This window comes from Larimichthys crocea, chromosome III (assembly GCF_000972845.2).
Source record: "Larimichthys crocea isolate SSNF chromosome III, L_crocea_2.0, whole genome shotgun sequence".
NCBI lineage: Eukaryota > Metazoa > Chordata > Actinopteri > Sciaenidae > Larimichthys > Larimichthys crocea.
The window spans coordinates 25,405,753-25,417,894 of NC_040013.1; the positions used below are offsets into that span (position 1 = coordinate 25,405,753).

General features: G+C 42.3%; 1 protein-coding gene across 2 annotated transcripts; it reads left to right on the forward strand.

Moving 5' to 3' along the window:
• The first annotated feature begins 3,511 nt into the window (after window positions 1-3,511).
• Window positions 3,512-11,304, forward strand: pfkfb3 (6-phosphofructo-2-kinase/fructose-2,6-biphosphatase 3). Of its 2 annotated transcripts, XM_010748634.3 has the most exons (15): window positions 3,512-3,773; window positions 5,365-5,493; window positions 5,631-5,727; window positions 5,810-5,876; window positions 5,982-6,056; window positions 6,149-6,205; window positions 6,327-6,451; window positions 6,534-6,741; window positions 6,833-6,979; window positions 7,076-7,180; window positions 7,266-7,395; window positions 7,504-7,631; window positions 7,731-7,919; window positions 8,140-8,162; window positions 8,750-9,855. In XM_010748634.3, exons 1-15 carry the CDS (start codon window positions 3,695-3,697, stop codon window positions 8,802-8,804), a joined length of 1,614 nt encoding a protein of 537 aa, XP_010746936.2. In that variant the 5' UTR covers window positions 3,512-3,694; the 3' UTR covers window positions 8,805-9,855. The 2 variants fall into 2 exon arrangements, with proteins under 2 accessions (XP_010746936.2, XP_010746935.1); XM_010748633.3 differs by lacking the exons at window positions 8,140-8,162; window positions 8,750-9,855 and adding an exon at window positions 9,881-11,304 and having other exon boundaries at window positions 3,513-3,773.
• The last annotated feature ends 838 nt before the right edge of the window (window positions 11,305-12,142 follow it).

Genomic DNA, 12,142 nt, shown 5'->3' on the forward strand with positions numbered 1-12,142 from the left:
TGTAGGAACCAGGCATGACACTGATGGTCAGAGCGTGTCTTGAACGTGCATATCAGAGTTAGACTGACCAGTAAGTAAATAATCATAAGATAATGATGTAACATAAAGTAGTGAGAAACTCCTTAGTATGATGCACCACTTTAAGTTAATCATGAACCACTCATAAAAGGAGATTCAAGATTCAAGATCTCTTTATTGTCATTTCACAGCACTGTAAAACAAAATTACAAACAAAAACTCACAGATTAAAAGAAAGTGGTCAGTATGACTGATTTACATATTAATGAACTGATCACCTAATGATTTATTAATGTAGTAACACAGTCGTCCATTCATCCACCTCCACAATTCATCATCAGTTACCAAGTCATTCCTCGTTCACTAATTTCTTCATTAATGAATCATTAGCTACTCTATAAAATCTGATGAAGAATTACTCTTCAACTAATGCTTCACTAGCAGTAAGTTCCTCATTTGTTTCTCGGTTGGTTCCCCACATAAGTCATATTCATTCAACTTAGTATCACTCTATAACTGCAGAGCTTCTTTGGCTCACCAGTGGAGCATTAGAAGGTTTTCAAGTCAACATCCCGACGGAAAAGCAGTTATATATTATATATATATAATATATTAAATTATATATATACGATATTATATATATATATATATAATCTATGTCTAGTTCCATTTTTGCTTTTTACTTCATTTAACATTTTGAGCCTTTGTTATTACTGTAGGTTTCCACTCAATGAAGCCATAGCTTGACCCTGTAATCTCCTGCATCTCCAGCATGTAACTAAATATTCTCTTAAATTTAATGTTAAAAATCAGGCTAGTTGTGTTGAATGGGCTCCAGTCCCACAGTTTAAGGACCTCTGTTCTGGTGGAACTGCTAACAGCTCATAGACATCTGAAACATGGCACGTGCTTGTTGTAACAAATATTGTTATTAAGTTATATCATATATCTTATAGCAAACCTATAAACTGTATATTTTCTATATTCTGTTAAAAAGGCAACGAACAAAGCACGAGTGAACCACTTCGTTTTCAGAGAGACGTCAGTCAGAATAAGTTTTATTACAGACTTCAGACTTGATCAAGTGTTTTCCTCACAAACGTTATTTTAATTACCTCAACCAAGACAGACATGAAGTTCATCCTCCTGAGACAAAGCACAATATAAATCACTGTCAGACTCAGCATTATTAAGATGATACATTTTGTTCCCCTTACTTCTAAGAAAACAATGAGACATAAGAGTGAAATAACAAAAGCCTCTGTTGAGTCAACAGCAGCTTTTATCCAGCGGTCATGTTTTTCTTCTGAGAAAAGTGTGAGTGTTACTCTGAATTGAAGGTGATAATCTTATCCTCTAAAAACCCACAGACTGCATCCATGTTTCTATAAACTCTATCTTTCCTGCAAAAGCAAAGTTTAAAAAGTGTTTCTCTATCAGGACAAACAAGTGACCCAAACCAAAGTTTGCTTTCACAACCACGGTTTCTCCACTTTCAGTTCAGACTGTGACACGACATCTGAAAAAAGATCATGACCTTGTACTTGTAAGTTTTGTAAGTTTTTGTCTCACAGCTGCCCTTTGTCGCATGATCAACAGGAAAGAGTTTGTCACTCTGATGAAACTACATGAAAGAAACAGGATATCAGTCGGAGAGCCATAAAAAGGTTTTTTTTTGGGACTTGAGAGGGTTTTCAAGTCAAGACAAAAATCATGTAATCTATGTCTAGTTTATTGTTTTCTTTATCATTATTGAGTGTTCTGTGTTCTGAGTCAATATATGTAATTATTCTCACAAATTTAATATTAGAAATCAGCTTAGTCATGTTGAAGTGCTTAGTCATGGGCTTTCAGCTCCAATACATGAAAGATTTCTTCATTGTGTAAAGGTATACATACTTTCTATCAACATTATAAATTAAACTTGCAAACATCCTGCCTTGGAGCAGCCACTAATACCCATGATTCCTTAATCAAAAAACGCCTTAAAGAATGCGTTTTTTGGCGGGAGACTGGATGGAGGTCAGCGTGCTTATGAAGTACACAGAGTACAAACTGTGGCAACTGAGGAAATTCACCGCAGTGTAAAAAGTTGATGAACCACAGTCGTTGCATAAGGATTTAGAATTGCATCATTTTTTAATTTTTTTTACAGTGCAGTCACAGATAACAGTAAGTCCTCACACTGTAAGAAACACTATATTACTCCCGTAGACAGAAATATAAGGTACTAATAGTTTAATGAGTAGATCTATAATAATAAAGAGGTTACAGATAATGAATATCAATAATAAGAAGTGAGTGCAGACTCAGTACTGAGCAACATAGATGCACTTAAAGTCACTATAAAAGATGTGTTTCATTAGAATTCACTGAATGTCAAAAAGCTTTTAAACTTATAAATGAAAAAATATTGCATGGTAATTGTGTGTGTGTGTGTGTGTGTGTGTGTGTGTGCGTGTGCGCACGTCTCCTTCGATACTTTCCTAGTTCGTAGGCTGCTGCCAGGGTGAAACTGTACACCAGCAGAAACTCAATGTTATATTTAGTCTCTGCTCAGATAGGTTTAAGCTTGAAACGTTTTAAATATACAATCATAAATAATAACATGATCAAATAAAATCATGATTTTTAAGATAAACTCCTCTGAAGTGGAGTATATATCTTATAGATTTTATATATTTCTTATATATATATAGATAGGGTTGAATTTTTCTTTATTACAGGAGGTTATAAAAGCTCCCCAGGTCCCTCAGCTATCACTCAAACACTGAGTTTATTTGACATGAATTCATCAGGGCAGTCTGGCTCTCCTCCAGCACCCCCCTTCAAACCTTCTTTGTCATCTTCTCTTCTTACACATCTGTATTAAAACTTGTGGTCAATGTGAGATTCTTGATGTGACTAAATATATACTGTAATGAGCGTGCCCACTATGACTCAGTGGCATAACTCCAATAAGAATGTGGCTGTGAGAGACTGCACGTTTCAGGTTTTATCTCAAACCACAGAGGAGCTTCTGTTCGAGCCTGAGGCAGAGGAGAGAGTGATGAGATGTTTCAAAACCTAAATTAAACCTCATCCAAACAAACGAGGGTATGAAGGCAAATCAATTATTAAACGCTCTTTTGCAACATAGTGAGACATTAAATAATATTAAACTTTATTGACCCCCAGGGGGAATTCACATGTTACAGCGATACAGGGAGCTGTGTCAGTAAACGTGCCTGAACAGGAAGGAAACAGATAAAGAAGATACCTCTGCAAGGATGTATAAAACTACAACAAGCAACAAATTAAAAAATATATATAGAGAGAGTAATAGAAATGTAACACAGTGACGCACAGTGTTAATACAGTGCACCACAGGGGGGCGCTTGTGTGTGTGTCTATGCTGGTCAATGTGAGGCTGGCTCAGTGCGTGTTTGTGTTTCGTCACCACAGTCACGTTGTTTCCCGGCCGGCCGGGCGGAGTTAAATAGCGGATGTGTGTGGAGGACCGGCATATTAACCCCGGCTCAGCGCGCTCTGTACACATTGTGAACAGTCTAATTCCTGAACTGAACGGAGGAGGAGGCTTCTGCTGCAAACAACCACCGCCTCCTGTGTGTGTTTTTTACCGGATTAAAGCGACTCGGTTCTCGTGTCACGGCGCGGCTCTTCAGTCCCTAAAGGAATGCCCAGAGAGCTGACCCAGAACAGGATCCAAAAGATCTGGATTCCCACCAAAGATGGCAAGCCGGCGCCCCGCAGAGGTAAAAGCCTGTAAAATAACTATCATTTTAATTTATAGTGAGTCCTCTTACACTCACTACAGTATTAGTACAGTATTAGTACAGTATTAGTACAGTACTTTGTGTTTTACATGTGTCATGGCAGTGCGCGGCTCCATTCATCTCTCACGGCTATGACGTGACGTGCGTGCCGGTGCTACAGAGCTCGTAGCATCCCTCGACTACTTTTCCTTCCTTAATACAACATTTAACAAAGTATGAACGATAAATTTAAGTTATTTTGATATTTTTTGATAAATTTTGAGTTATTTAACACTCATATTTTTGTACTGTTTCCGATAGAGTTTGCTACATGAGCTACAGTCGCGTGCGCCTCTCCTCCTACGCAGGTGTGCTGACGTCGTTTTATTGATTGGTGTTCTCCATCAGCACGCGCGGCACGTCACGCCGCTCCGGTCGCCATGGTTACCACAGTGCTTTTTGGGGGGTACCGTCTCCTATTGGTCAGCCGGCACCCGCGTGCGCATGGCGCGACCCGGCTGCTGGCTCGTTTTCTGTCTTCACAGCACAGAGAGAGCACAAAGGACGAGATTACTGATGAATAATACACATAAAGTCACTTTAATGTCACCGAGAAGTCTTCTGCTTTAGTTTAATTTGCTTTTGAAGATTTCTAAAGCCGTTGTTAAGAAAGAAAGAAGTCAAATATCTGCTCATTTAAACCAAGAAAAGGGAAAAATGAGACTAATTTCTTATTAATTAATGAGGTCTACTGAGAAATAGCAACTGTTTAACGAAGATGCAAGACAGAGAAAGGCTGAAATGTTAAGAGGTGTTCAGCTGCACATCTGGATTCACGCTGACCACTTAACTCTGCTGCTGCTCATTGATTATTGATGGGATGCTGTGCTTTACTGATCGATGAGGGTGGGGGGAGAGCACAGTTCATGATGGAGGACCGGCTTCCATAAAACATGTCCCTGAACGAGAGCTGCGAGGTGGGACGGGATGGGGATTGTGCAGCAGGTGAGCTGGATCAATCGGGGATAGATGAACCAGATATCTGAGGATGGACTTATAGACCGTGATCCGTTTTTCCGTTGAAGCAACGTGGCTCTTGTGTTATGGAAACAAGAATAGCAACGCGCTGAGAGGAAGTGTACATTAGGTCCTGTCGGGGTGTATTATCAGGCGATGACGATCACACCTGCAGGGATGCAGACTGGAAAAGAAGTCTGCAGATATACACGAGTGTTTACTGCTTCACTCAAACAATCTGCTGTAATTTATTCACATTTTTCACCTGCAGAATATATTTTCCATTTGAAATCAGCACCCTGTACTCCTCTCCTGCCTGCAGACTCACGTATGATATGATGTAAAATCTCCTCAGGGGTGGGGTTACAGTATATTTGGAGCTCATCTTGGCTCCGGTAAGCCAGTTCAGTGCACAGAAGTGGGTCAGTTCAGGCAGGCTGCAGCTCTCTGGCTGCAGCTCGGCTCGCTCTCAGGTTGCAGGGCACAACATGTTCACGATGTTAATTCTGACCTCGTTACAGTTTTGTAAACAGGCACCACTTTCATGACATACCTCCGCCATCTCTCTCTGCAGCATCTGGCGCCCCACACCTCGCCAACCCCCCCACGGTCATCGTGATGGTGGGTCTTCCGGCTCGGGGCAAGACGTACATATCCAAGAAGCTCACCCGATACCTCAACTGGATCGGCATGCCCACCAAAGGTACACGACACTTGCAAACACACACGTAAACTGCACCACAGTTTATACAGTAGCCTATCAGTTACAGGACAGCATGTCCTTGATGTGTTTTGGACAAACATTTCATACTTGTTGCTTCCTCCCTCTTTGTGTTGTAGTCTTTAATGTCGGCGAGTACCGCAGGGAGGCGGTCAAGAACTACAGCTCCTATGACTTCTTCAAGCCAGATAATGAGTGTGCTGTGAAAATCAGGCAGTAAGTTTGACACAAAAACACACAACTGGAGTCATCTACTGTGTGTGTTTTGATGCTTAAAGAACATCTCCACTGTCTTTAGGCAGTGTGCCTTAGCAGCCTTGAGGGATGTCAAGTCCTATCTGAAAGACGAGGGAGGCCAAGTAGCGGTGAGTTTCCCATCATGCATCATGTGCTTTCTGCGAACTTTGTCCCCATACGGGACATGACGATGAGCGTCACCGTCTTACGAAGCTGTTTCATGTTTCTTTCAGGTCTTCGACGCCACAAACACGACGAGAGAGAGGCGAGAGATGATCCTTACATTTGGCAATGAGAACGGCTTCAAGGTAAGCGTTACTATGGCAACACCGAGGAGTCCAAGCATGACCTTGTCGACACTGCAGAGACGTTGAACTGCTTTCTTTTTTTTTGTGCCCAGATCTTCTTCATCGAATCCGTGTGTGACGACCCCAACGTCATCGCGTCGAACATCATGGTGAGTAGCAAACATGGCATGCCGATGCGTCCCAGTGTTCTTGAATTAAACATGAAAAGATCATATCTCCCTGGAATCAGGCGTGTTGTTTGCCGTCTGACAATCTTCCCTCCCTGCGCAGGAAGTGAAGGTGTCCTGTCCAGACTACCGCGACTGCAACAAGACTGACGCCATGTTGGATTTCCAGAGGAGAATTGAATGCTACAAAACCAGCTACCAACCTCTGGACCCTGATCAGCATGACAGGTAAACGCCGAGCGTCCATTCTATCAGGACATCCAACACAAGCTCTGTCAGTGTTCGCTTACCTCATTCGCTCTTCCTACAGGGATCTTTCCTTCATCAAAGTGATAGACGTGGGTCGGCAATACCTCGTCAACCGGATCCAGGATCACATCCAGAGTAAGATCGTCTACTACCTGATGAACATCCACGTCCAGCCAAGAACCATCTACCTGTGTCGGCATGGAGAGACCACCGACAACCTGGAGGGACGGCTGGGAGGCGATGCCGGGCTGTCGCCGCGGGGCAAACAGGTACGAACAGCCGCAGGAGACGATGACAACAAGATGACAGGATTTTTAACATCAGTTTCAGGTGTTAAACCCTGTTCCTTCCCTGCTGTAGTTTTCTGTAGCCCTGGCTCAGTTTATGGAGGAGCAGCAGCTGAAGGATCTGAAGGTGTGGACCAGCCAGCTGTGCGGTACCATCCAGACTGCCGAACACCTGGGAGTCCCGTACGAACAGTGGAAGGCTCTCAATGAGATAGACGCTGTGAGTATCTTTCTAACACACACTGTGACCACTTCACGTGGCTGCATTTACTGTCGCTAAACTAAAAGTATTTTGCTTTGTGTGTGTTCTTTTCAGGGAGTGTGTGAAGAGATGACGTACGACGAGGTGAAGGAGAAATTCCCAGATGAGTTTGTGTTGAGAGACGAGGACAAATTCTACTACCGCTACCCTGCTGGAGAGGTACACACACTACCGGACACTGTCAAACTTAGCAAAGTCACAGTTTAAGACTAAGCCATTAACAACTCCACCCTTCTGATTGCAGTCCTACCAGGACCTGGTCCAGCGAGTGGAGCCGGTCATCATGGAGCTGGAGAGGCAAGAGAATGTCCTGGTTATCTGCCACCAGGCCGTCATGCGCTGCCTGCTGGCCTTCTTCCTCGATAAGAGTGCAGGTAGGTACTACAACTCCCACAAGCCCTCTGTTGTTGTAGCGTCTTAATAATAACAGACAGCTAACAGTCTTGATGCAACTGTGCTCATGCTCGGTTTGGTTGTTCCAGATGAGATGCCCTACCTGAAGTGTCCCCTCCACACAGTGCTGAAGCTCACCCCGGTCGCCTATGGGTGCAAAGTGGAGTCCATCTGTCTGAATGTGGAAGCAGTGAACACCCACAGAGACAGACCAGAGGTGACGCTCATCCCTATGTCACATCCTGTCTGACTATTGCAGCAGAAATGTTGCAAACAAAACAAAACTAACTGGATCTTGATGTTTCTCACCCTGCAGGAGGTGAAGAGAGGTCCCGGCACCTTGATCAGGAGGAACAGTGTGACTCCTCTGACCAGCCCCGAGTCAAACATCAAGAAGCCTCGCATCGATGACCTGGACGAGGCTCCCATCCAGGAGCTGCCCCCGTCTGTTGCCTCGCTGGCGCTCTGCAGCCCCTCACACATCCCTCTCGCCCTGGCTGGACAGGTAGGATTCTCATAAAACACACACAGAAAAACACAGTGTTTACAGTTAGAAGGACTCGACTGGAGAGTTTCTATGGTTTACATCAGGGTGGGGACAGGACGTCTCCTTCATCTGTTTCCTTTCTGACAGCCTTTCTGTACAGACTGCATGTGTCACGTTCGCTCACTTGTTTCCCGTCCTCTTTTCCTCTGCTGCCGTTTTCCACCTGTGCACCTTGCAGCACTGGCTGGGCAAAGTTTGCCTGTAAGTATTGGCTCACTTCACCATCTGTGGCTGTTTTTTCTTTTTGCTCCATTTAACCACCCCCTGCGCACTCTTCCTGTCGCCTGTGTCTTTTTTTACCCTTGTGTTCACTGCTGATGTTTCATTTCCCATACCCCGTTTATTTAACCGAGAACAGCAAAAAGAAAAAGTGTGTTTCTTCACACCTAAATCTCGTTTGAAGAACAAACAAACATACATATTCATATATACATATTTGCTTAGAAATTCAACGTAACGTCACATTTTTAGCTCTATTATCACATACTTCATAACATAAACTCCTGTTTTGTGTCAGGACATTCTGAGCACATACTTTAACAGTAATTATGCACTGTCTCAGGCTTGACTCATGGGAATGATACTTTATACAAAGGAGAAGCACTGCTTCCTCTCACATTTGCTCGTAAGAAATTCTCTTGTCACATTCCTGAGATTCCTTCCTTCTGACGTCTTCATTTTCGTCAACACAATCTGCTTGTTGTACTACGCTGACTCATGCTCACTGTCCCTGTTCTTGTCTCTGTGTTTTGCTTTATTTCTGGCCCGTCTTGTCCTGTCACTTAAAGACGAACTGTCCTCCAGTATCTCAAAGTGGTTTCCCTTTTAGTCTTTCAAAGGTAAACACACTGTAGATGCTTTGCAGTTGCTTCATAGTTTGACCACCAGCCACATCTGACACTACTACTGTACTGCAAGTGTGTTCTCATAAGCAGGGCGTGTTTGTGAAGATGTAAACTAGACCAAACCTTGAACTAACCAACCCACAGGCTCATTTAGTAAAGACACAACCTGAACGTGCTAAACCTAACTTTCTCTAGATGCGCCTGTTTTGTGATAATCAAGTTTGTTAACAATAAAACGATGGTTGCTTAGTTAGCATGCTAACACGCTGACAGCATTGTCAATATTAGCTTAATAACTAGCTAGCAGGCTCATTTAGCAAAGACACAAATGTAACAGGCGTACTCTAAATGTGTCTGTTAGTCTGTTAACAATATTCAATAAAAGACATAACTGTTAATTAACTTAATAACTAGCTAGCAGGCACATTTAGCCAAAATTCAAACGTGACATGGCAAAGCTAGCTTCCACTAGAAGTGCTTGTTTTGTTCATAGTCATAGTAAGCTAGTTAGTTAACATGCTTTTTTAATTTTTAGATTTTTAGAAGAGTTTCAAAAGAGCAGCCATCCACTGCAACCAAATGTCCTCCAAAATGGCCGCCAAATTGTGAATTGGGTTTGTAGCCTGTAGACAGCACACCGGACACCGTGGTGTGCTGCGTTAACTTCATTAACTACATGAGGGGAAATGGTATGTCTGCGCTAGTTTTACTGGCACAGTGGAAAAGTGTTGGTAAGAATGTTGGGTGTGGTGAGGATCTTGTCAGCTTCATTCATAATCACCTGAGGATTAACTCAGCGCGCGCACACACACACACACACACACACACACACACACACACACACAGAGTAAGCCGTAGCAACCTGTTCACACAGTCATGAACTCGCTGCTAGTTTTCACGCCCGCTAAAAATATAATAACATAGAGGAAAACGCGAGTGATGTAACTTTCACTACATTTAGCCGGGGGATACATATAACACTACTACTGTTTATGCAAGAGCGCTGTCTTTTGTTCTCTTGTTGATGTTGATGATCTAAAGTTTTAACGTTACTGTATTTTTTTGTGTTTTCAGAACCTGAGGAGAAGCTCATCCGGTCGCCGTGATGTCCTGCAGCCATGCCAGTGAAATTGCCCTGATGTGTCATACGGCTAAAAAAGCCAAAAAGTGGATCGCTGACAAGACTCACTGATATTTCACAAAGTCTGTTAAATGTAACAAATCAGTTCTGTAAATGCTGATCACTTTGTCAGCAGAGGACACAAGTTATTGTACCTTTTTTATTGTTGAAATGGTTATTTAATTGCTGTCCTATCAGATATTTATGTTCGAAGACATGTCACTTCGAAGCAAGACTCTTAAATCCCCTCTTTCTTGCTTTTGTCAGACATTTCCTCGCTCTGACTGATGAATCTGTGTGTTCTGATTTTTAACTTTTAACATTATGTGTTTCATTTGTTCAGACTGAAAGAGGAAAACTGTGACTCATTCCTGTTGCGTCTCACAGCTCAGACAACAGGCTCTCCAGGAAACCAGTTCCTTCTGGTTTATTTATTTGGAGAGGTCATGCTTCACGCCTGGATAAAACTTTCAGCTCATCCTGTTTTTAACGTACGGTTGCACTGTTTATGTAAAAGACGGAGATAGTATTTAGTTTACGTCGTAAACTCTTTGGCACTTCTTTGGAAGCACTGGCATTTTTCATGGTTTTCTTATAAAAATGAAGATGACACTACAGAATAAGCGATTGTTTTGCACAGTGGGGGGTGTTCGATTTTTGCGTCACTTTGTGTCTCGTGTCACATGACTTCACGGTAGTGGAGGTGATTTTTTTTTTTTTGCCGTAGAGTGCCTGTAGTGCTTGTTCTGCAAGCCCGAAGCTGCTTCTCTTGCCATTTATCTGGAACTGATTGCTCAAGGAGAGGCACCACGTTTCACCTAATAACTCCACATATCATGTCTGTATTTTATTTTCACCTTTATGAATATTTATTTTTCACCGTGTTTAGTTCCAGTGCTACAGTACCTGCTGATCATTTGACAGAGATCTCTTAACGGGAAACTTAATTTTCAAGTTTGTTTTCCTCAATTTCCCTTTTGCTGTCATTGTCCGCTACGCACAAATGTAAGCACCTATATTTTTATGATAACAATGCGTGCTGTTAATAATATCTTTGTAAATCTTAGTGTACATACAGTATAACTGGAGATGGATGGGAGATGACTTGGGAGTCTTTTCATGAGAATGTGTCAGTGTGTTGGGACTGAATGGAGAGCACGACCTTTGTTAACGTGTTTGCTTGAGATACTTGAAATCTGTTTTTTCTTTTGTAAAAAGATTGTTTTATTATATTCTTTATTTATTTTTATGTAGTTTCGAATGACTGCTTGGAGCAATAGTACCTTGTTTTAATCAGAGGACTATGCATGAGAGGACAGTATGTTGTACAGTTGATTTTTGCATCTGCTGGACCAATAAATGAACTCCAGGAAAAACATCCAGTTTGTTGTTTGCTCATTTACATAGTCAAACATTAATATTACGTCTGCTCTTTGTGTTTCCATTTATGGAGACAGTCTGCAGTGTACACAGTGTGCTCTGGCACCCCTGCTTTCACTATCTTACCCATTCACAAAACCCATGAGTCACAGCCTGAGTCGCATGCTGCTTATCAGAGAAATCGTGAGTGTGTTCAGGATATTGCATCAGAGTGGATAATAAAAGAGCTGTGTAATCAGGATTGAGCACGAAATGAGGTTATTGTAGAGATGATTAAAAAAATACTTTCAGGACGGAGTTCTTGCATAAGTTTTGGAATGAAACGTTTATCTACATTGTGTTTCTGAAAAGATAAAGTGCAGAACAATATGGCTGCCAACCACTGACAGTATAAAGAACAGAACAGAGCAGAGGTTTCTGAAGAGTTGTTTTGAAGCTCAGAGTGTGGTGGCTCAGGCTGCCGCCGTGTTGCCTGTCCTGCATCTTCTGCCTAATCAAAAAATGGGCAAAGACGTTGATCATTGGTGGACTTGAAGTGGGCCAAGTGAAGCCTGGGTACTTAAACAAGCCATCTGTAACAGCACCTACCTGCCAATCAAAATGGACATGCTGTTAATACATAACTTTAAGCTTTAATATAACCTGAACAGGTGAGTTGTATATAAATTCACCCTCAGTACAGTTGTCATGAATGAGGAAATTAGCTTTAGAGACCAACATGTTTATTTCTGCTGTGAAGTTGGACATTTAAACATGGGAACTTATGGAGACTGACTCACTTCTGGAGCCAGCCTCAAGTGGACATTTGAGGAACTGCAGTTTTGCTGCTCGCTGCT

What these genes read in the sequence shown, in the direction of transcription:
- pfkfb3 (XM_010748634.3), top strand. Translation starts at nt 3,695, where the DNA reads ATGCCCAGAGAGCTGACCCAGAACAGGATCCAAAAGATCTGGATTCCC. An exon ending in GATCGGCATGCCCACCAAAG is followed by an intron (nt 5,494 to 5,630) that starts GTACACGACACT and finishes TTTGTGTTGTAG; the next exon opens with TCTTTAATGTCGGCGAGTAC. An exon ending in CCCACAGAGACAGACCAGAG is followed by an intron (nt 7,632 to 7,730) that starts GTGACGCTCATC and finishes CTCACCCTGCAG; the next exon opens with GAGGTGAAGAGAGGTCCCGG.